The following is a 22,951-nucleotide window of genomic DNA, read 5'->3' on the forward strand; positions in this document are numbered from 1 at the left end:
ATGGGAGACTTTAATGAAATAGTGCATGTGGATGAAAGGCAAGGTACTGATTATCTACCTAGGTCGGCGGAAGAATTCAAGAGTTGGATACAGAATATGGATCTAGTGGATCTGCCGCTCATAGATCGCAAGTTCACATGGTTTCGAGGACGTTCTTGCAGTCGTATAGATAGAGCTTTGGTTAGCATGGAGTGGTTAGAAGAGTTTCCTGAGACTAGGATACGTGGTGGACCAAGGGGTTTGTCAGATCACTGTCCTGTAATCTTAGAGTACATGAAGCAGAGGGGGGGTCCAAGGCCATTCCGGAGTCTAGATTCATGGTTTACGAATGAAGGCTTTCTCAGCTTGGTGAAGGAAGAGTGGAGAGGTTTGGGGGAGATACAGTTCACAGACAAGTTGAAGGCTCTGACGATTCCGTTAGGGAATTGGCATAAGGCTATATTTGGGGATATGGACAAGAAGATTATGAAGTTTGAGGAAGAAATTAAGAAGATTGATGACCTGGTAAGCAATGGGGTGTATGATGGAACGATGGAGTCTAGAAGGAAGGCCCTGGTTACCTACTGTGAGAGGTGGTATGTCAGAAAAGAAATCCATTGGAAACAGATGTCTCGGCCTCGACAAGCAAAGGAGATGGACAAAAATACAAGATACTTTCACAACATAGCTTTAGCAAGAAGGAGGAATAATAGGATTGACACACTTTTAATCAACGGCAGGCTGGTCAGGAATCAAGCTAGAATAAAAATTGCTATCAAGGAATACTATAATGATTTATATCATCAGGATAATTCTCCTATGATGGCCTTCAGAGATGGTCTGTTAAGTAGGATAGAGCAGGAAGACTCTGTAAATTTAGAGGCGCTGCCGACAGCTGAGGAGATCAGAGAAGCCATGTGGGATTGTGAGTCTTGTAAGGCACCAGGTTACGACGGGTGATAACGAGAATTATTGCCGGTTTAGAATCAAGAATCAATTCGTTAGTAGCATAGTCCAATCCAATAATAAATTCTCAAGATCAAATAATAAAGTCACAATATAAAATAACCGAGAGTATTTAGCTCCCGGGTCGTCTTCCCTAGGAGTTACAATGAAATGTATAATTATTGGCTATGAGAGAGAGCATGAGAGCATGGGGATTGGGAATGAAAGCAAGAGTAAGCAAGAAATGTAAATAGCAAGAAAGTAAATAAGCATGCAAGGAATGTAAATGGCAACTCTTGGCAAGGAGTGGGTAATCTATGTTTCCTATCCTAGTTGTGGACCACAAACATAGCAATTGTATGGAAGCAATACAAACTAGTCAATCCTCCTTGAGAATTGGTCAAAAGGTATAATTGATCTTAATCCATAAGTCCTAGTCAACTCACTAATTGCTTAGTGAAAGACTAGCGTCAACGGAAACCAAATGAATTAACTATTCTCACACAATGCGGAATGGACATCCACAACTCAATTCCACCCAAACATCCAATTTCTCAACCAAGAGTGTGAAAATTAAACATGCAAGAAATTAAACATCAAGGCAAATAAAAGTCAATGCAATAAAAGTCAAAGCAATTAAATGCAAGTAAAGGAAACTTAAAATGCAAGCAACCTCTTGGCAAGTAATTGAAGGCTAAGGCTAACTATCCTAGTCATTGACCACAAACCTATGATGATTATGAAGAGTTAATCCTACTTAGTCAACCTTACATCGAAGATAAGTCAAATAGGCATAGTTAATTCTAATCCCTAAGTCCTATGTCAACACTAAGGGGTCATATAGAGTCAAGGGAGACCAAATCAACTAACTACTCTAATATATCAAACAAGAATGGACATCAATGACTCAAGGATCACTAAAGTCAACAATTTCAAGCCAAGAGTGTAGAAAAACTAAGTAGAAACTAAGCCAAGCATTTTATCAAACACTTGGTGTGCATGAGAATAAAATAATATTAAATTATAATAAAATAAATTCTAAAACTACCAAAACAAGAAAGTGACAATGACAATTAAAGAAAGCAATAAATGGCATGGAAACATAAATTTGCATTAATTGGAATTAAAATAACAAAAGTGTTCATAACATGAAAAATGTCATAAAAGAGAAAATAACAAAAGAGATGAAGAAGATAAAGACAAGAAAGCATAAAAACATAAATGAAACTACATTAAAGCAAGAATTAAAGTGCTGAAATTAAAAGGAAACTAAGAGAAAACATAATAAAAATTAAACCTAATTGCCCCCTTCATTCCTCTTCACTTTGGCCTTAAATGGCTTCAGAAAATGAGTTTGATTGGGTTTTGGAGACCCAGAATTCACCCCCAGTGATTTGCATTAATGAGCTCACGTGCAGGGACCTGTGCGGACGCGCAAGTACCTATGCGTATGCACGGGTAGACTTATGTCCACTATATCAAATTGCATATCATTTTGAAGCCCCGGACGTTAGCTTTCCAATGCCGCTAAAACCGCCTCATTTGGACCTCTATAGCTTAAGTTATGACCAATTTAGTACAGAGAGGTCAGGGCTGGCAGCTTTCCAAATCCTTCATTTCTTGAATTCTTCCTTTTTGCATGCTCTTTTCCTTACTTCTTCAACCCATACTTGCCTTGGAAACCTGAAAATCACTTAACAAATATATCAAGGTACCAAATGGGATTAAAGTGAATAAAATTGACTAAATTAAGCACAAAAGAGCATGTTTTCACATTTAGGCACAATCTAGGGAGAAGACACAAAATCATGCTATTTTAGTGTATAAGTGTGAGTTTATGTGATGGAATCCACTCAAATCAAATCAAAATATATCGTCAAATATAGATTCATCAAAGGGTACAACATGAATTTTATTAAGAGGTGTTGGGGTGAGATTGGGTTAGAATTCATGGCTGCAGTGATGGGGTTCTTTCAGTCGTCAAGGTTGCCGACAGACTGTAACATCAGTTGGGTGGTGTTGGCACCTAAGTTCATTGGGGCAAAAGAGATTAAATATCTGCATCCTATTAGCATGGTTGGGTGCGTTTACAAGGTTATCTCTAAGGTTTTGGTTAGGAGGATGAGATCAGTAATGGCAGCATTAGTGGGGGAAACTCAGAGTGCATTTATAAAGGGCCAAAAAATACATGATGGAGCACTTATCGCATGTGAAACGGTAAACTGGATTAAACTGAGAAAAAAGGAGGCAGCAATAATCAAGCTAGATTTCCAAAAAGCATATGATAGATTCAAGTGGAGCTTTGTGGACATTGTCTTGCAAAAAATGGGGTTTGGTCAAAGATGGAGATCGTGGGTTATGGAGTGTGTGACCACTGCATCTATGTTGGTTCTGATAAATGGGTCGCCATCCAAGCTGTTCAAGATGGAAAGAGGCCTGAGACAAGGTGACCCTCTCTCTCTGTTCTTATTTGTACTGGTTGTGGATGTTCTACATCAAATGGTGGGAGAGACAGTCAAGAATGGACAAATATCACCATTGTTGATTGGGAGAGATAATATACCGCTATCACATCTTCAGTTTGCTGATGACACAATTCTGTTCTACCCACCAGAAGAGGATACTATCAAGAATTACAAGCGGCTATTGAGATGCTTTGAGTTGATGTCAAGGCTCAATATTAATTTTGACAAGTCGAGCTTGATTCCGATAAATTGTGACGAACAGTGGATCCAGAATATGTGCCAGTTGTTGGGGTGTAAGAGTGAGTCTCTACCAGTCAAATACCTGGGTATTCCCTTGGATGCAAATCCGAGGTTGATAAAGACCTGGAAGCCTATAATAGACAAAGTGGAGGAGAAGCTCAGTTTGTAGAAAGCTAAAGTTCTGAATAAAGCTGGGAAGTTGGTGCTAATTAAATCAGTCTTAAATAGTTTGCCTGTGTATTATCTGAGTTTGTTCAAGATGCCAAGAGCGGTGGCTGAGAAATTGATTTCACTACAAAGAAGGTTCTTGTGGAGTAAGGATGATGGTAGTAATGGAATGGCATTAGTAAGATGGAAAGTGGTGCAGGCCCCTAAAAAACTAGGCGGGTTGGGAATTGGGGATGCTATGATCCATAACACAACTATGTTGTTTAAGTGGTGGTGGCGGTTCGCTAAGGAGGATTGACTGTTGTGGAAGAAGGTGGTTTGTTCCTGCTATAATTTGAATCCCAATGAGCTGATGTCAACTCAGATGCTACCTACAAGAGGAGGATCGTGGAAGGATATCTGCCTGCTACAAATAACGAATAACCATATAAGGGATAAGATGGTTACAGGCTTGACTATGGAGATTGGTGATGGGCGGCGTACGCGGTTTTAGGAGGATATATGGTTGCTTGGTGGGACTCTAAAAGAGCGGTTTCCCAGGCTCTTCTCTGTTTTAAACTAATGTGGATCTGTTATAGGGGATTGTGGGTTTTGGGACGGGTTAGACTGAATTTGGAACTTTCAATGGAGGAGAGAGCTCTTTCAATGGGAGTTGGGGCTACTGGGTCAATTACATAAGGCATTGAGCCCTGTCAAACTAGTAAATAACAGGGAGGATAGGGTGGTGTGGAAATATGATAGATAAGGAGTTTGTTCAACTAACTCATTTGTTCAGGTTTTGCAGGAAGCGATACTTCTGGAGGAGGTGACAAGCTACAGCTTCACAAAGACCATCTGGAAAGGATTAGTTCCACCTAGAGTAGAGCTTTTTGCCTGGTTTGTCCTGATAGGTAGGGTGAATACAAAAGAACGGTTAAGCCGGTTAGGGATCATTAACCAGGAAGATAAAATCTGTGTACTAAGTAATAAAGATGTGGAACATGTGCACCACTTGTTTCTATGCTGTGAATTTGCTTAGCAGGTGTGAAATGCTTGGTTATCCATGATTGGCCAACAATGGTCTATTTCAGGTTCAATGAGAGAATATTTTCTGTGTTGGACAGAGGGGCCGAGGAGGAGGGAGGATAGAAAGCAACGTTTGAGATGCTTCTGTGCGATCTTTTGGAACATCTGGTTGGAAAGGAATAGAAAAATTTTTCAGAATACAAACAAAGGTGTTGAAGAAATCACTCACATGACTGTGTTGAGCCACAACGAGTGGAGAGGTGTGGACCCCTTTAGTTGTTGATGGCCATGCCAGAGATGACAAGGGGTTTCCCTTAATGTTTTGTGTTTCTATTATATTGGTTAATTTGCTTTCTATTTGACTGCTCCACTGTACTGTGTTGAGCTCTTTGTTTTAAAAAAAAAAACTAGAAAAGACATTTTATCAAACACTTGAAAGGTATAAAATAAAAATATGATAAATTACAAAAATAGTAAAATCTATAACTACCAAAACAAGAAACCAATAATAATCAATCAAATAAGCAACAATAAACATGAAAAATCTCAAATTGCATTAAAGAAAAATGAAATTCAACAAGTGTTCATAAATTAAAATTAACAAAATAAAAAAACTAACAAGTAAAACTAAGCAAATTAAGATACTACAACATGAAAATGTAAATAAAACTAGACTAAGATAAGATCAAAACCTAAAACTAAGCTAAAAATCCTAAATTTTAGAGAGAAGTTGGAGCTTCTCTCTCTAAAATAATATCTAAAACATGATACTAAACTACATTATACTATTTTCTACACTACTTGGTTGATCACCTTTGAGTTTTGCCTTTAAATGCTTCAGAAATGAGTTGGATTAGGCCGAAATTGGACCTGAAATCGTGATCCACGTATTCACTTAAGTGAATCATGTGCTGCTACTCATGCTGTACGCATCTGCCATGCTTACACACAAATTCAAGGAGATGCGCACACATGAGGCATGCGTACGCACAACCATGAAAATGTCCGATCTTCATTTCTTCGTGATTGCTTTACTTTTACATGCTTTTTCTTCATTTTTCAAGCCATCATTGCTTTCTAAACCTTAAATCACTCAAACAAATACATCAAGGTATCGAATGGGATAACAGTGAATTAAATTTAGCAATTTTAAAGCATAAAAAGTATATTTTCACACTTAAGCATAATTAAGAGAAATTCACAAAAATATCATAATTTCAATGAATAAATGTAAAATTAGTTGATAAAATCTACTCATTTTAACCCAAAATTAATCATAAAATATGAATTTATCAAACTCCCTACACTTAAACAATAGCATGTCCTCATGCCAAACATTAAGAAAGACAACATCAAGGGATATTCAACATTTATTAAAAGTAAACTATGTATACATGTTCTATCTATTTCTATATATCTATCTACTTGTATCTATTAGTATCTACTTGGTCAAAATAAATCAATTTCCAAAAAAAATGAATATGCATAGAAGGCTAAAACAATATAGCAATCAATGTAGTCCCATGAATCAATGAGTTCCAAAGGATATAATAACTTGCAAGATAAAAGATAATAAAAGGTGGAGACATAGAATTGAGCAATCGAACCCCCTCACTGGATATGTATATTCTCTAATTGCTCAAGTGTATAGAATTGATTCACTCAATTCTCTTCTAATCTTGCTTTCCAAGACTTATTTTTTATCTAATAATTAACAATTATTCAATGTATGCATACAAGTATCATGAAGACTTTTCCAAGGGTTGTAATAGGGTTAAGGTAAAGGTAAGAATGTATATGGTCAAGTGGACTAGGATTTGAATCTTCGATTAACTTAAACTCCCACTTAACCTATAACAACATATTCAACTCTAATGCAAAATCTAACTACCCATTATTCACTTTTTCACATACTCATGCATTCTCTTCAATTCATATCACATATGCATTTATTATTATTGAACTTTTCTTTGGGGTATTTGTCTCCTTTTTATTTTTTTCTTTCTTTTTTTTTCAATAACATAATATATACACGAAGATTGATGTATATGGTTTACATTCAATGTATGAATATATACCCAATTTCCAATTTTTCAATAGAAATGCAAAATACCTATTTTTCTTCTACTAATATTTTCCAAATTTCTCCACACTTAGATGATGCACACTCTTACTAGACTAAGCTAATTAAAGATATAAATTAAGGATATTTATTATTTTTCACTTAAGGATATGATATATTAAAAGTAAGAACAAAATGGGGTTAAATAAGCTTAAAATTGGCTAACAATAAAAGAGAAAAGGGTAAGGTCATTTGGGTAAGTGAGCTAAATTGAAATCAATGCCTCAATTATGTAAATGCATTCATACACCAAATATTAGATATAAAGAATTAAACAAGTCAAAGATTACAATTATAGAGAAAGAATAACACACAAGAATGAAAATAGTGGTTAATATGATACAACCACACATAAAAAGCTCAAATCTCACAAAATTGTATGTTCTAGCTCTAATCTATATTCCACAATATTTTTTAAACAAGTTCAAGAAAAAAAAATCTAACTCAAATCAATGGAATGCCCAATAAAAAAATGGTCTTGAAACTTAATTATTTTGTTAAGCTTATTACATGTATAAGTATAATGTGATTAGATGAGAAATCAAAATTCTTAGGTTCTTTTCCTATTCTCTATCAATCCAAATCACATTATCCAATTACAACTAAAAGTTAAAAATATATACAAATCAAAATATGCCAAAACTAGAATAAGTATCTAAAATATATAAAAACCACAAAAAAGTGCAATAAACTAAAAAAATACTCAAAATTGCAAAACTACTAAAAAATATCTAGAAAGCATAATAAAAATCAAAATGGAAGTGTTTGGAAGGAAAAATTATCATTGATACAGGATTTTGCAATCACGCATAACTATTGGCAAGTGCACCGGGTCGTACCAAGTAATAAGCTCACGGTGAGTGAGTGTCGATCCCACGAGAATTAATGGATTAAGCAAACAATGGTTGATTGATTATCCTAGTTAGACGGTTCAATTTCGAATGATGAGCAAAGATATAAATGAAATTTAAATGACCTAAAATAAATGAAAGCAATAAAATAACAAGAAAGTAAATGACATGAATGTAAATAACTTGGAATTTAAATTGCTGGAATGTAAAATGCAATAATGTAAATACTGAAAATGTAAATTGCAAGAATTAAGAATGGGAAGAACATTGGGATAAAGAGATATTGTATTCTCAGGATCAATAATTCTCATCTCCACTTCAAGCATGCAATCATTGATCTCTTGGCAAATTATAAGTGATTAAATTCCAATGTCTTGGTAATTCAATCTCTCCTAACTTGATCAATTGCCAATGTCTTGATCTAATTGCTCATGAGAAGATAAAGATTGGTATCTGATTTAGAGCCACACAATTTTATGAATCAAGTTATGGGTTGATTACATGTCACACATCAATCCTAAACCCAAATTCACCAAATTGGGAGAAAGATCTTCAAGCTCAATTCTATGATCCCTCTCTCAAGTTCTCATAGAATTCAAGTGAGATTCAAACTACCTCTCAATAGATTTGAACCCTTAGAATGAAGAACAAATATTCTTTCTAAAGAAGTAAATGAAAGAAAAATTGAAGATAAAGAATTAAACAAAATAAACCATTGAATTACAACAGAGCTCTTCTTGATGTTCTAGACTTCAACCAAGTTGTTATTTTTGTAAAAAGTGTTAGCAGAGCTGCAGAGTTGGACAAGTTGCTTGAGTGCAACTTCCCATCAATATGTACAGTTGCAAAATGCTATATTAGAACAGAATTTTGCCTTGAATGTAGTACTTTTTACTTACTAAGGGCACTAGCTAATGCAAATTTTTATAAGCTTCTTTATTCTTTGTTCATTACTAATAGTGCATAAATTAGACAATTTTCTAATCTAACATGTGTTTTAAGAAAAAAAATTGCTAAAAAATTCATTTTAATATTTAAATTACAAAATTAATGATAAGAACATATGTATATAAAGTTAGATGGATCTTATCCATTTAGTTCTTTGGGTTTATAATATCTCATATCTCAAGTATTGTAATTATTCTTCTATCGTAATGTATATATTCTAATATAAAAGAATTCATAGAACTAATGAATTTCATTTGAAAAAATGTCTCTGTATTGACACTGCTTGTTAAGGAAGGACCGAGACACGTCTTTCTCTATGGCCTTTTCTTAGCAGAAATAGCAGGGCTACCAAGTTCAGTTATTTGGACAACCAGAATGATCATCTTTGTGATTACAAAAAATATAAATATAATCACATATTTTGTAGAATTTTTATTCAAAGGGATTTTGAATAGTTAGTATATTTTTGTGCAGTTTTATATAGACATGTTTGTATAAGTAAATAGTCAAATACATTAGGAAGTTTGTTTATTTGAAGAGCATAGAGTAATTGCAAAATCAATTAAAATTGTGTATTGACTTGCTTCTATATTTATTGCTATGGCTGTCATTTGTCTCAAGTATTTTCTACCTTTTAATATCACTTGGATTAACAGATAATATTATCTTATTTGAATGTTATATTTATTTTGCCTATGTGATTTTGGTGTGATAATTTTATTTCCTATAACTATCAGTTAGTCATTCTTATCGAAAAAGACAAGCAAAGAAAAGCCCCTTACTTATATTCTCTAGATGATTCATACTATGGGTGTATGTGTGCTGCAAAAGTTGATTTTAGATGTCACATGCTTTTAACAAATGTACTTTTAAGATGTCATATATATTGCCACATTATTTTTCTAGTTTATACAAGTTAATTTATTTGAACCTTATATATATTTAATTGGTGAGACCGTTCAACTTTTTAGCAACTATTGTTTCAGACATTGCTAAAAATATTGAATATGCATTCTTATATTTTAAATTTTAACTACATTAAACTATTATTTTTAAATAAAAACTTGGGACATTTTTTTTTATGAATAAAGAGATAACACGGTCTTATTTGAATGATATTACATGTACTTTAATAAAGAAGTCCAAGATCTAATAATGGTGCATCTTAATGCTTATTTTGTAATAGTTTAAATACATTTAATTCAAGATATTTATTTTTCAACACTATATATTACTTGATTTCATATTTATATTTCTATGGATACTACCTATAGGGGTGGCAAGTGGGGAAGCTTGTCCTGCTCTGTCAGAAGCCCGCCCCATCCCGCCTACTGAGGCGGTCCTAGAATTTCACCCCGCCCTACCTAACTGTAGACTGGCGGGTTGGCAGGTTAAGCCTGTCAAAATTCCTCTTTTTTTTATTATTAACTACTAAATAATATATATAATTTCATAACTATATTAATAAATTTATAATTTTTAAAAATATAAAAAAATTTATATTTTTTATATTCACAAACATTAAAGTCTTTGTAATTATAAATATCTAATAAACATAATTATAAATCAAGTTTTTATCCAAAATATAATTATAAATATTGTCTCTAAAGCAAAATAAACATGATCCAAAACATAATTATAAATATTGTCTTCAAAGTAATATAAACATAATCTAAAACACTCAATTTTCATCTTCATACTCTTGTAAGTTGGGTTGGGAGAAGTTTGATTTTGGTAAAAAAATTACAAAAATACTCCATTAAAAAAAAAATAACCCTGACGGGGAAGCCTATCCCACCCCACCAAAGCCCGCAGTTTAAGCGGTACGAGTTAAGCGGGCTTTTGTTCTTTGGCGGTCTCAATTTTTCAGCCCGACTCACCTTTTTTGACGAGTTACGTGGGTCAGCCCGGTGGGTTTAGGCTCGTTTGCCATCTCTAACTACTTATAAGGATGTGGTTAACATTTTTAATTTTGTATGATATATTTTGTGCTAAGAAGCAACTTTTCTTTATGATAAAATGTGGCCATTGAAGCTAGCCACGAAAAAATGGAATAAAATAATTTGGGTTAGTCATAGAAATAGCGTAGCTAAATAACCCACCAACATTAGCCATGGAAAAAAATGTGACAAAAAATCCGTCTTGCCAATATTAGCCACATAAAAAAGTGTGGTAAAATTATACTTTTTATTTAGATTATTTTCATTTATCCACGCTTTGGAGTGTGGGTAATGATGTCAAAAACGTGGCTATTTAAATATCTCCATAGTTCACAAAACTATTGCTAACAGGCCAAAAACCGTGGTTAAATAAAAATGCATCGCCCTTGTTAACCACGGATCTCCATTTGTTGTTAATGTGTCATTGCCACGGTTTTTCCCGTGGCTAAAGGCCATTTTTTTGTAGTACAAGCCTTTCAAGATTTCAAAGCATTTTTGGGCTAACCACCCATATTCACCCAACTTATCGCGACAGAAGAGCTTGTCCTCCACTTGGCAGTAGCAAACCGAGCTATAGCTTCAACCTTGATCCGAGAAGATGAGAGAAGGCAGTAACCTATTTACTTTGTCAGCAAATTCTTACAAGGAATAGAGTTGAACTATCAAAACATAGAAAAGTTTGCGTATACTCTTATCCTCACCTCCCAAAGGCTCTGACCTTATTTCTAAGTTCATACAATAAAGGTCCATACTAATCAACCAATGAAGTACATTCTACAAAAAATGGATCTAGCACGAAGGATGCTACAATAGACTGTGAAACTGTCCAAGTTTGATTTGAAGTATGAAGCCCAGACAGCAATTAAGTACCAGTATCTCGCCGACTTTATAGCTGAATACACTGAAAGTTGGGAAAGTCCGACAACTTGGAGCCTATATATAGATGAGTCATCCAATAAAGCTGGCAGTGGAGTAGGCGTCATCCTGAAAAGTGAACAAGGAACTCAAATAGAACTGTCGTTAAGGTTCGAGTTCCCCGCTTCTAATAACCATGCGGAATATGAAGCCTTGCTTGTCGGCTTGAAGCTGGCTAAAGAGGTTGGGGCACAAAGCTTGATAGTGTTTAGTAATTTTCAAATAATAACTTCACAGATTAATGACACTTATCAAGCCAAAGATCCCAACATGAAAAAATAATTAGATCAATCTCGGGAACAACTAGCACAATTCTTGGAAGGAGAGGTCCGAAACATAACTCGGTAGACAAATGCCCGAGCAGATGCCCTCGCCAAGCTAGCCAGCACCAACCCAAGGGGCAACAATAGAAGCCTCATCCAAGAGATCCTCCACACACCATCAATATCAAAAGGAGATGACAACTCGGATATAATGACCATATCCAATCAAATTTAAGATGGATGATCCCCATAGTCAACTATCTTAAATTTGATGTTTTCCCGAAGATGAAAAAGAGGCTCGAAGACTCGTAACGGAAGCACAAAACTATACATTGGTCCGCAATGTCCTATATAAAAGAAGGATATCAACACCTCTCCTAAAGTGGATCCCGACCTCTAATCCAAAGGAGGTCATAGAGGAAGTACATAATGACATATGTGGGAACTACTTGGGAGCCGGATTACTAGCCAAAAAGGTGACCCGAGCCAGCTTCTTCTGGTTGACCTTGCAAAGAGAAGCGGCAGAGTTTGTCAAAAAGTTCTCGCCTTGCCAGAAGCATGCCAAGTTCCATGTTGCACCTCCCAAAGAGCTTATCAGCGTCATCTCACCATGGCCATTCACAAAATGGAGTCTCGATCTTCTCGGACCATTTCCTCAAGCTCTAGGACAAGTAAAATACCTCATAGTAGGATTGACTATTTTACTAAGTGGATCGAGGCAGAACCATTAGCAATCATTACGGCCCAACGAAGTCGGAAATTTCTTTACAAGAACATTGTCACAAGGTTTGGAGTTTTTCACTCTATTACCACGGACAATGGGACTCATCATACTGACTTAACCTTCAGGAATTTGATAGCCGGCCTCAAAATAAAGCACCAATTCATATCAGGAGAACACCCTGAGGCCAATGGACAAGTCAAAGCCACAAATAAAGTTATACTGGCCAGATTAAAATGCCGACTACAAGATGCAAAAGGAACATGGGCAGACGAGATCCCTCAAGTCTTATGGGCATTTCGGACAATCCTTCATTCCATAATAGGGGACTTAAATTTTTGACTTATTTACGAAGTAGAAGCCATGATTCCCATAGATGACACAGAGCTTTACACCTAGGACGTAAACTAGAGGTGGCGAGGTGCTACAACCTCTAAAAATAATAATACTAATGTAATATAATTGAAGGAAGATGTAACTAGGAGTCTTGAATGAGAAGTTAATAAAAAATGGAACAGAAATCGCATCACTCACAAAAGTCACGCATAGATGGATAAGCAAGTTCGAAAGGAAGGTTTAAAACATAAACATATGGATCAGAATTCTAAAATATAGATAACAAGCTCTGACTCGACCTGCGAAGCTAATGCCGGCCAGAGTATACTTATATATATATATATATATATATATACACACACACACACACACATAACCCAAAATACAATCCCAAACTATATAATAAACTCCTGTTTCTCCAAGTGAACCTCTAGGAGGAATAAAGTACAAAATACAAGGATCGGAGAATAACTATGTAAATATATATACAAGCAGATATGCTAAACCCAAAATATAGCTCTTCGCTTCCAAAAGGTCTCCAGAATGCTTAGTGAAGTGTCTCCCAACTTACATCTAAAAAACAACAACACATGTAAGGAATGAGAACTGGGGGTTTTCAACATGGTAAAGGTTCCTGCATAATTAATATAAAAAATCCCAGAAAAGCCAGAGGCAATTCTAAAATTTTGACACTCATAAAATCAGACTCAAAGTCAATACTAAACCATAAATTTTGGTACTCTACCCAAGGAATTTCTGTAAGAACCGACAAAACTGTTTTTATAAAAATAATAATTTTAAGTGCCCAAAATGGATTCAAAATTTATAAGTTTTAATTTGAAAATATAAAGGTGAAATTTGGTTTTGAATGAATTTTTCTGATTCAGAAAATGTATTTTTTGCGAAAGACCGAGAACCGGCAGCCGAACTGGTCGAACCGGTTTAAGCCTGTCCGGTACTGTGTTTTGAGAAAAATAAGATTATGAAAATTGATTTATTGTTTTAAAAGGACAAAAATAATTTAGAATTGAAAATTGGGCACTAATCTTAAAGGTTTTTAGCCCAAAGTAGGCCAAACGGGCTAAAAACGCTAACGGGTTGGACCGGGCCCAAGACCCAACATATATAAGCTCATTAATGAGAATTTCAACTCATTCGATGCAAAAAGAGAGAGAGAGAGGGGCGCGGTTTAGAAGAAGAGACGAGAAGAAGTCATTGTTACTATTCACCTCCTCCTTCAAAGCTCCATAACTTTTGATCCGGAGCTCCGATTGACGAGCCGTTTGCGCTCACGCGAAGCTCTTGACGAGCTCTTCCTTTCTATCTAAAGAAATCTGGTAAGATCTCTCTCTGAACGCTCCAGTTTCTAGCCCTAAGTTTCTGCATTTTTTGGGATTTGGTTTTTGAGGAGATCAGATTTTGTGGTTTTGCTTGTTTAGGTGATCTCTAATAGTGGATAATTGTTGGATTTTACCTCCAATCTCATTGGTTAAGGTAAAGTTTCACTAAACTCTTGTGTTTAGTTATTTTGTGTATCTTAGGTGTTGATTTTGGTGATATATGTGTTGTTAGATTGAGTTTTGGTGTTTGTTGGAGTTGGTTGAGGCTTTGGATCAAGTTTGGTGGCTTCTGATGCACCACTATTTTGTGGTACATTTTGTATTTAATTGAGTGGATTTTATCCACTAAACTCACACTTATTCATATAATTCGCATGTTTTACATTTTTCTTCCTAATTTTGTGCTATGATTGAAAACATGCTTCTTTGGCCTTAAATTACTAATTATTCTCTCTTATTACCATTCGATGCCGTGATATGTGTGTTAAGTGTTTTTAGAGTTTATAGGGCAGAAATGGCTTAGAGGATGGAAAGAAAGCATGTAAAAGTGGAAGGAATGCAAGAAATTGAAGGAATTGCTGAGTTGTCAAGCCTGACCTCTTCATACTAAATCGACCATAACTTGAGCTACAAAGGTCCAAATGAGGCGGTTCTAGTTGCGTTGGAAAGCTAACATCCGAGGCTTCGAAATGATATATAATATGCCATAGTTTCCATGCTGTTAGGCGATGCACACGCGTGGATCACGCGTACACGTGACAGAGCCACGTGCTGGACGTATCAGAAATCGTCGGGGGCAATTTCTGGCTGTTTTTGACCCAGTTTTCGGCTCAGAAAACACGGATTAGAGGCTGCAGAGTGAGAGAATCATTGAATTCATTCATTAATCAAATCACAATTTTTAGGTTTTAGATGTAGTTTCTAGAGAGAGAGGCTCTCTCCTCTCTCTAGGTTAGGATTTTAGGTTTAGTTTAGCTTTTCTTAATTTGAGAATTCTATTTTGCTTTAATTAAGTTCTCTTCTACTCTTATATGTTCTAGCTCTTTAGTTTATCTATGTCTCTTGTTGGTTTGTTTATTTTCCTAATTTAACTTATTAACCCTTTATGTTAGATTCAATTTCATATTTAATACAATTTGAGGTATTTCATATTTATGATTGCTTTCTTCTTTTGTTATTATTGATGCTTTCAATTGGTTGTTTGGATTTTATTATCTCTTATTAGTTTCCTATGTTTTTATGTTATGCCTTCCAAGTGTTTGATAAAATGTTTGGGAGGGTTTTAAGTTAGGTTTTTATATTCTTGGCTTTGGTTGAGTAATTGGAGACTCTTGAGCTATCAAACTCCTTTGTTGATTGTTAATTGAAGGTTGCTGGTTGATTTGGATCCCTCTAAAGCTAGTCTTTCCTTAGGAGTTGATTAGGACTTGAGGAATCAAATTGATTAGTCAACTTGACTTTCCTCTATTGTTAGAGGTTAACTAAGTGGGAGCAACGAACAATTCTCGTCACAATTGATAAGGATAACTAGGATAGGACGTTGGTGCACGAAATTGTGATCTCTGGTAATGGCTCCAAAAACTTGGTGCTCTAATCTCAATTCATAATTTGTCACAACTTCGATACAACTAACCAGCAAGTGCACTGGGTCGTCCAAGTAATAAACCTTACGTGAGTAAGGGTCGATCCCACGGAGATTGTTGGTATGAAGCAAGCTATGGTCACCTTGTAAATCTCAGTCAGGTGGATAGAAAATAGTTATGGAGTTTTCGAAATTAAATAATAAAAGAAGGATAGAAATACTTATGTAATTCATTGGTGAGAATTTCAGATAAGCGTGTAGAGATGCTTTCGTTCCTCTGAATCTCTGCTTTCCCGCTGTCTTCATCCAATCAGTCTTACTCCTTTCCATGGCTGGCTTTATGCAAGGGCATCACCGTTGTCAGTGGCTACATCCCCTCCTCTTGTGAAAATGGTCCAAGATGCCCTGTCACGGCACGGCTAATCATCTGAGGTTCCCGATCATGCTGGAATAGGATTCACCCTCCTTTTGCGTCTGTCACTACACCCAGCAATCGCGAGTTTGAAGCTCGTCACAGTCATTCAATCATTGAATCCTACTCGGAATACCACAGACAAGGTTTAGACTTTTCGGATTCTCTTGAATGCCGCCATCATTCTAGCTTACACCACGAAGATTCTGATTAAGAGATCTAAGAGATACTCATTCAATCTAATGTAGAACGGAAGTGGTTGTCAGGCACGCGTTCATAGGGAATGATGATGATTGTCACGTTCATCACATTCAGGTTGAAGTGCGAATAAATATCTTAGAAGCGGAATAAGTTGAATTGAATAGAAAACAGTAGTACTTTGCATTAATCCTTGAGGAACAGCAGAGCTCCACACCTTAATCTATGGAGTGTAGAAACTCTACCGTTGAAAATATATAAGTGAAAGGTCCAGGCATGGCCGAGAGGCCAGCCCCCATGATCAAAGATGATCCGAAGATCATAAGACATCTAATACAATAGTAAAAAGTCCTATTTATAATAAACTAGCTACTAGGGTTTACAGAAGTAAGTAATTGATGCATAAATCCACTTTCCGGGGCCCACTTGGTGTGTGCTTGGGCTGAGCTTGGGTGTTGCACGTGTAGAGGTCCTTCTTGGAGTTGAACGCCAGCTTTTATGCCATTTTGGGCGTTGAACTCCACTTTGCAGCTTGTTTCTGGCGCTGGACGCTAGAATTGGGTAGAGAACTGGCATTGAACGCCAGTTTGTGTCATCTAAACTTGGGCAAAGTATGGACTATTATACATTGCTGGAAAGCCCTGGATGTCTACTTTTCAACGCAATTAGAAGCGCGCCATTTTGAGTTCTGTAGCTCCAAAAAATCCACTTTGAGTGCAGGGAGGTCAGAATCCAGCAGCATCAGCAGTCCTTCTTCAACCTCTGAATCTGATTTTTGCTCAAGTCCCTCAATTTCAGTCAGAAAATACCTGAAATCACAGAAAAACACACAAACTCATAGTAAAGTCCAGAAATGTGAATTTAACATAAAAACTAATGAAAACATCCCTAAAAGTAACTAGATTCTACTAAAAACATACTAAAAACAATGCCAAAAAGCGTATAAATTATCCACTCATCAGACGTCTAATTTTCATACCTTGCCAAGAGTTTTCTTAGTTATTAATTTAATTTCTTGCCATTTTATTTCCTTGTTCCTTATTTTAAAAACCCAAAAAGATAATTTTCCACAACCAATAATAAACTACACCTCCCTACAATTCCTTGAGAGACGACCCGAGGTTTAAATACTTCGATTTATTTTTATTGGATTTGTTTTATTGACAACCAAATTTTTGTATGAAAGGATTTGTTCATGCCCTAGGTCGAGCTGTATGACCTGGGCTGATTGAAGACAAGTCGACCGACCTCTTCAGGTCAGGATTACCCGACCTCCTCTCAAGGAGTTCGGCCAAATTGCTACAAAAGCCCAAGAAAGGCCCAAACGAAGGAACACAGCCCAATCTAAAGGCAGCCAAAGCCTGGAAAGATAAGGGCGGTTCCCCTTAAAGATAAGATGATTTCACTCAAAGATAAGATAAGATAACTAACTTATCTTATCAAGAAGGTCACTCCACACTACTATAAATACACTGGAGCACCCAGGTATAACTCATACTCTAATTCTACTAAAAACTTACTTAAATCCTATGCTAACTTAAGCATCGAAGTCTCTTGCATGTACCACCACCTTCCGGTGACCAAGGATCAGTAGCCGTTACCGGGACCTGGAAGTCATCCCATCATCATGGCGGACGACACTGACAACGATCACAACTCTGATTTGGAAAACAGAACGCTGCACAAGAGCGCGGACACCACACCCAAAGACACATCTCAGCAAAACGGAGAAAAGCATTCTCCAAATACAGAAATTTTAGAAGCCCTTTGAGAATAACAAAATAGCCTCAAGCAGCTCGAGTAGGAGGCCGAATTCCAATGCGAAGCCGAAAGAAGCCTCCGAAGAGAAACTAGGCGACATCGAGAGTTAGAGGACAAGCTCCTAAAACTCGAAGCCAACCTAAAAACCAAAACCATCCAACCCGGACACGAGGACAACTCCCCCAAAGATCAAGATCCCTTCACCAAAGAAATCATGAACGCTAAAGTTCCGAAGGATTTTAAAGCTCCTGACACGACCCCATACGACGGTACCTCCGATCTAAGCCATCATCTCAGCAATTTCAGAAGCAGAATGTATCTCACCGATGCTTCAGATGCTATTCGTTGCAAAGCTTTCCCGACAACCCTAACAAAGACAACTATTAAGTGGTTCGATAGTCTGCCTCCCAGATCCATCACAAGTTTTGATGACTTAGCCAAGAAGTTTCTTGCTAGATTTTCCATTTAGAAGGACAAAGCCAAACACGCCCCAAGCCTATTAGGAATCAAACAAGGAGATCGGGAAAGTCTTCGATCTTACATGGAAAGATTCAACAAAGCATGCCTGGACATACAAAACCTACCAACAGAAGCAGCCATCATGGGTCTCATCAATGGCCTGCGAGAAGGACCCTTTAGTCACTCTATATCAAAGAAACACCCAACATCTTTAAATGAAGTGCAAAATCGGGCAGAGAAGTATATCAACATGGAAGAAAATTCTCGGTTAGGAGAGACCTCGAAATCCGGATTCTCCTACTCTTCCCGGGATAAGGATAAAGAGTCAAGAAAAAAAGAAGATCAACACGGAGAGAAGCCTAAAAAATACCACAATTACACCCCTCTTTAGGTGTCTCTTGTGGATGTTTTCTGAGAAGTATGCCACACTGAGAAGATTCCACCACCTCGTCCAATCAAAAGCAAAAAAGGAGGGGGAAATCGGACAGAATACTGTGAATACCACCGAATCTATGGACATCCTACAAACGAGTTCTTTGACTTAAAAAATGTCATAGAAAAATTTGTAAGAGAAGGACGACTAGATCGATACTTAGCCAACAAAACGGATGAACCCAGAAAAAGAAGAAGGGACGAAGAGGTCGGACGAGCTGAACAACCACCCCGCACCCCGGAAAGGTACGTTCACATGATAAATGGAGGATTCGTAGGAGGAGGAATCTCCAAATCATCTTGCAAAAGGCAACTTAAAGAAGTATATCACGTTGGAAGAGAAAAAGGATCACCCGACCTCCCTACTATTACTTTTACCCAGGAAGACGCGACAGGCATCATCCCGGAACATGATGATCCCATGGTCATTACTATCATATTGGCCAATGCCAATTTCCACCGCACGTTGGTGGACCAAGGAAGCTCGGCAGATATCTTGTTTAGATCCGCCTTCGACAAACTCGGCCTACAAGAAAATAAGCTCAGAGCATATCCGAACAGCTTGTTTGGACTAGGAGATACTCCAATCTAATCCCTTGGGTATATATCACTACACACAACCTTTGGAAAGGGAACCCGATCAAGGACACTCAACATAAACTACATTGTAGTTGACGTGAGCTCAGCCTACAATGCCCTGATATGTCAGACAACGCTAAATCAGCTTGTCACAGTAGTTTCGACTCCACATCTATGCATGAAGTTTCCAACCCCAGAAGGGATAGCCACGATAAAAGGAGACCAGAAAATTGTGCGACGCTGTCACAATGAAAGTCTGAACCTTAGAGGCGAAGGAGAAGAAATCAACAGTATCGAACTCGGAGGAGTTCGAGGTCAGGAAAACTTCATCCACAACCGGAGGGCGAGATCGAGGAAGTCCAGATCGGAGATATCCCAGATAAAACAACAAATATTGGGGCGACTTTGAAAAGAGATATAAAGGAGTCTCTAATACAGTTCCTAAGAGATAATGCTGACCTCTTTGCATGGAAGGCGGCAGACATGCTGGGCATGGATCCGAAACTAATGTGCCACAAACTGGCAGTATACCCAGGATCTCGGCCAGTACAACAGAAGCGTCGGAAGCTCGGACCAGAGAGATCCCAAGCTGTGGAAGAACAGGTACGAGCTCTACTGGAGGCAGGATTCATAAGAGAAGTCAAGTACCCACTATGGCTAGCCAACGTTGTATTGGTGAAAAAGTCAAATGGAAAATGGCGGATGTGCACTGATTACACCGATCTGAATAAAGTCTGCCCAAAAGATCCCTATCTAGTCCCAAGCATAGACACTCTAGTAGATGCCTCCTCTGGATACAAGTACCTTTCCTTCATGGATGCTTATTCGGGATATAATCAAATCCCAATGTACCCACCTGATCAAGAAAAGACCTCATTCCTAACCCCAAAAGCAAATTACTGTTATGTCGTCATGCTATTCGGACTCAAAAATACAGGAGCTACCTACCAAAGATTAATGAATAAGGTCTTCGCAGACCATATCGGGAAACTCATGGAGGTATATGTGGACGACATGTTGGTAAAAACATAAAGTGAGGAATCATTACTGTCCGACCTCGCCAAAGTGTTCGACACCATCAGAAAGCATGGCATGCGACTTAATCCCGCAAAGTGTACCTTTGCAGTAGAAGCCGGAAAATTCCTGGGTTTTATGCTAACACAACGAGGAATTGAGGCAAACCCGGATAAATGCCAAGCTATACTCAACATGAAGAGTCTGACCTGCGTCAAAGAAGTACAACAACTCAACGGAAGACTGGCAGCCTTGGCCAGATTTCTAGCTGGATCGGCCATAAGATCTCTCCCCTTTTACGCCACACTAAGGAAGGGAAGGAGGTTTGAATGGACCATAGAGTGCGAGCAAGCTTTCCAGGATTTCAAAAAATTCCTAGGATAACCACCCATTCTTACTCGACCACGGGAAGGAGAAGCACTCATATTATACCTTGCAGTGGGAAGTCGGGCAATAGCCTCAGCACTAGTCAGAGAAGACAAAAGTGGGTAACAACCCATCTACTTCATCAGCAAAGCCCTACAAGGGGCCGAAATGAACTATCAAAAGATAGAAAAGTTCACCTACGCTCTCATACTAACTTCTCGACGACTTCGCCTATATTTTCAAGCTCATACCATCAAGGTTCGGACTAACCAAGCTATGAAAGGCATTCTATAGAAGACATACTTAGCTGGAAGAATTCTACAGTGGGCAGTCGAGCTATCTAAGTTATCTTCAATATGAAGCTCAGACGGCCATTAAGTCTCAATATTTGGCAGATTTCATTGCTGAGTACATTGACACCCCGAGAACTCCTACAAAATGAAATCTCTATGTAGACGGCTCTTCAAACAAAACTGGAAGTGGTGCGGGCGTGATAATAGAAAGTGATCAGGGAACCCAAATCGAACTCTCCCAAAAGTTCGAGTTCCCTGCTTCAAACAATCAGGCCGAATACGAGGCATTACTAGCCGGTTTGAGGCTGGCCAAGGAGGTTGGAGTTCAAAAGCTTATCATCTTCAGCGATTCACAAGTAGTCACCTCACAAATAGCGGGGAGCTACTAAGCTAAAGACCCTACCATGAAAATGTACCTAGACAAAACCAGGGAGCAGCTCGAACAACTCGGGGAATATGAGGTCCGCTATATATCTCGGGAACATAACGCTCGAGTTGATGCACTCTCAAAATTAGCCAGCACCAAACCAAGGGGCAATAATAGAAGTCTCATCCAGAAAATACTACAAATCCCATCAATCTCGGAGGAAGAAAATGTCCTAGCCATATCAAGTCAGGATCAAGGATGGATGATCCCCATAATCAATTACCTCAAATCAGAGACACTCCCTGCAGATAAGAAAGAGGCAAAGAGACTAAGACGAGAGGTACAGTACTATACCATCATAAATAACATCCTATACAAAAGGGTGATCTCCACACCCTTATTAAGATGTGTGCCGACCTCCAACACAAAGGAGGTTTTGGAAGAAATACACAATGGCATATGTGGCAACCATCTGGGAGCGCGAGGTCTCTCCAAAAAAGTACTCCGAGCCGGATTCTTTTGGCCGACTTTGCGGAAAGAAGCAACCGAGTTTGTTAAGACATGCCCACCATGTCAGAAACATGCTAACTTTCACATCGCCCCACCAGAGGAGCTCATCAGCGTGACATCACCTTGGCCATTCAAAAAATGGGGACTCGACCTCCTTGGACCCTTTCTCCAAGGATCAGGACAAGTCAAGTTCCTTATTGTAGGGGTGGATTACTTCACAAAATAGATTGAGGCAGAGCCCCTAGCTAATGCCACTGCTCAAAGAAGTCAAAAATTCTCGTACAGAAATATTGTTACAAGGTTCGGAGTTCCTTACTCCATCACCACGGACAATGGCACCCAATTCACAGACACAGGTTTCAGGAAGTTGGTAGCTGACTTGAAAATAAAGCACCAATTCACATCCGTAGAACACCCACAAGCTAATGGACAAGCAGAAGCCGCTAACAAAGTCATATTGGCTGGGTTAAAACGAAGATTACAGGACGCAAAGGGAGCCTGGGCTGAAGAGCTCCCACAAGTCCTATGGGCATATCAGACAACTCCACACTCCACCACAAAGGAATCACCTTTCTGATTGGCTTACGGAATGGAGGCAATGATCCCGGTAGAAATCGAAGAAGGATCCCCCAGAATGATCTACTACAATGAAGAGGCCAACTCCCAAAATCAAAGGGAAGAGCTCGACCTACTTCTAGAAATCCGAGAAAGAGCTCGGATTAGGGAAGAGGCGTTAAAAC

At 37.8% G+C, this 22,951-nt stretch overlaps 1 protein-coding gene across 1 annotated transcript; it reads left to right on the plus strand.

The window, feature by feature from the left end:
• On the plus strand, positions 1–939 carry LOC112742749 (uncharacterized). Its single transcript, XM_025791978.1, has one exon. The coding sequence runs from the start codon at positions 1–3 to the stop codon at positions 937–939; it is 939 nt and encodes a 312-aa protein (XP_025647763.1).
• Positions 940–22,951: the final 22,012 nt, after the last annotated feature.

Source organism: Arachis hypogaea, chromosome 14, assembly GCF_003086295.3.
Source record: "Arachis hypogaea cultivar Tifrunner chromosome 14, arahy.Tifrunner.gnm2.J5K5, whole genome shotgun sequence".
Classification (NCBI taxonomy): Eukaryota; Viridiplantae; Streptophyta; class Magnoliopsida; order Fabales; family Fabaceae; genus Arachis; species Arachis hypogaea.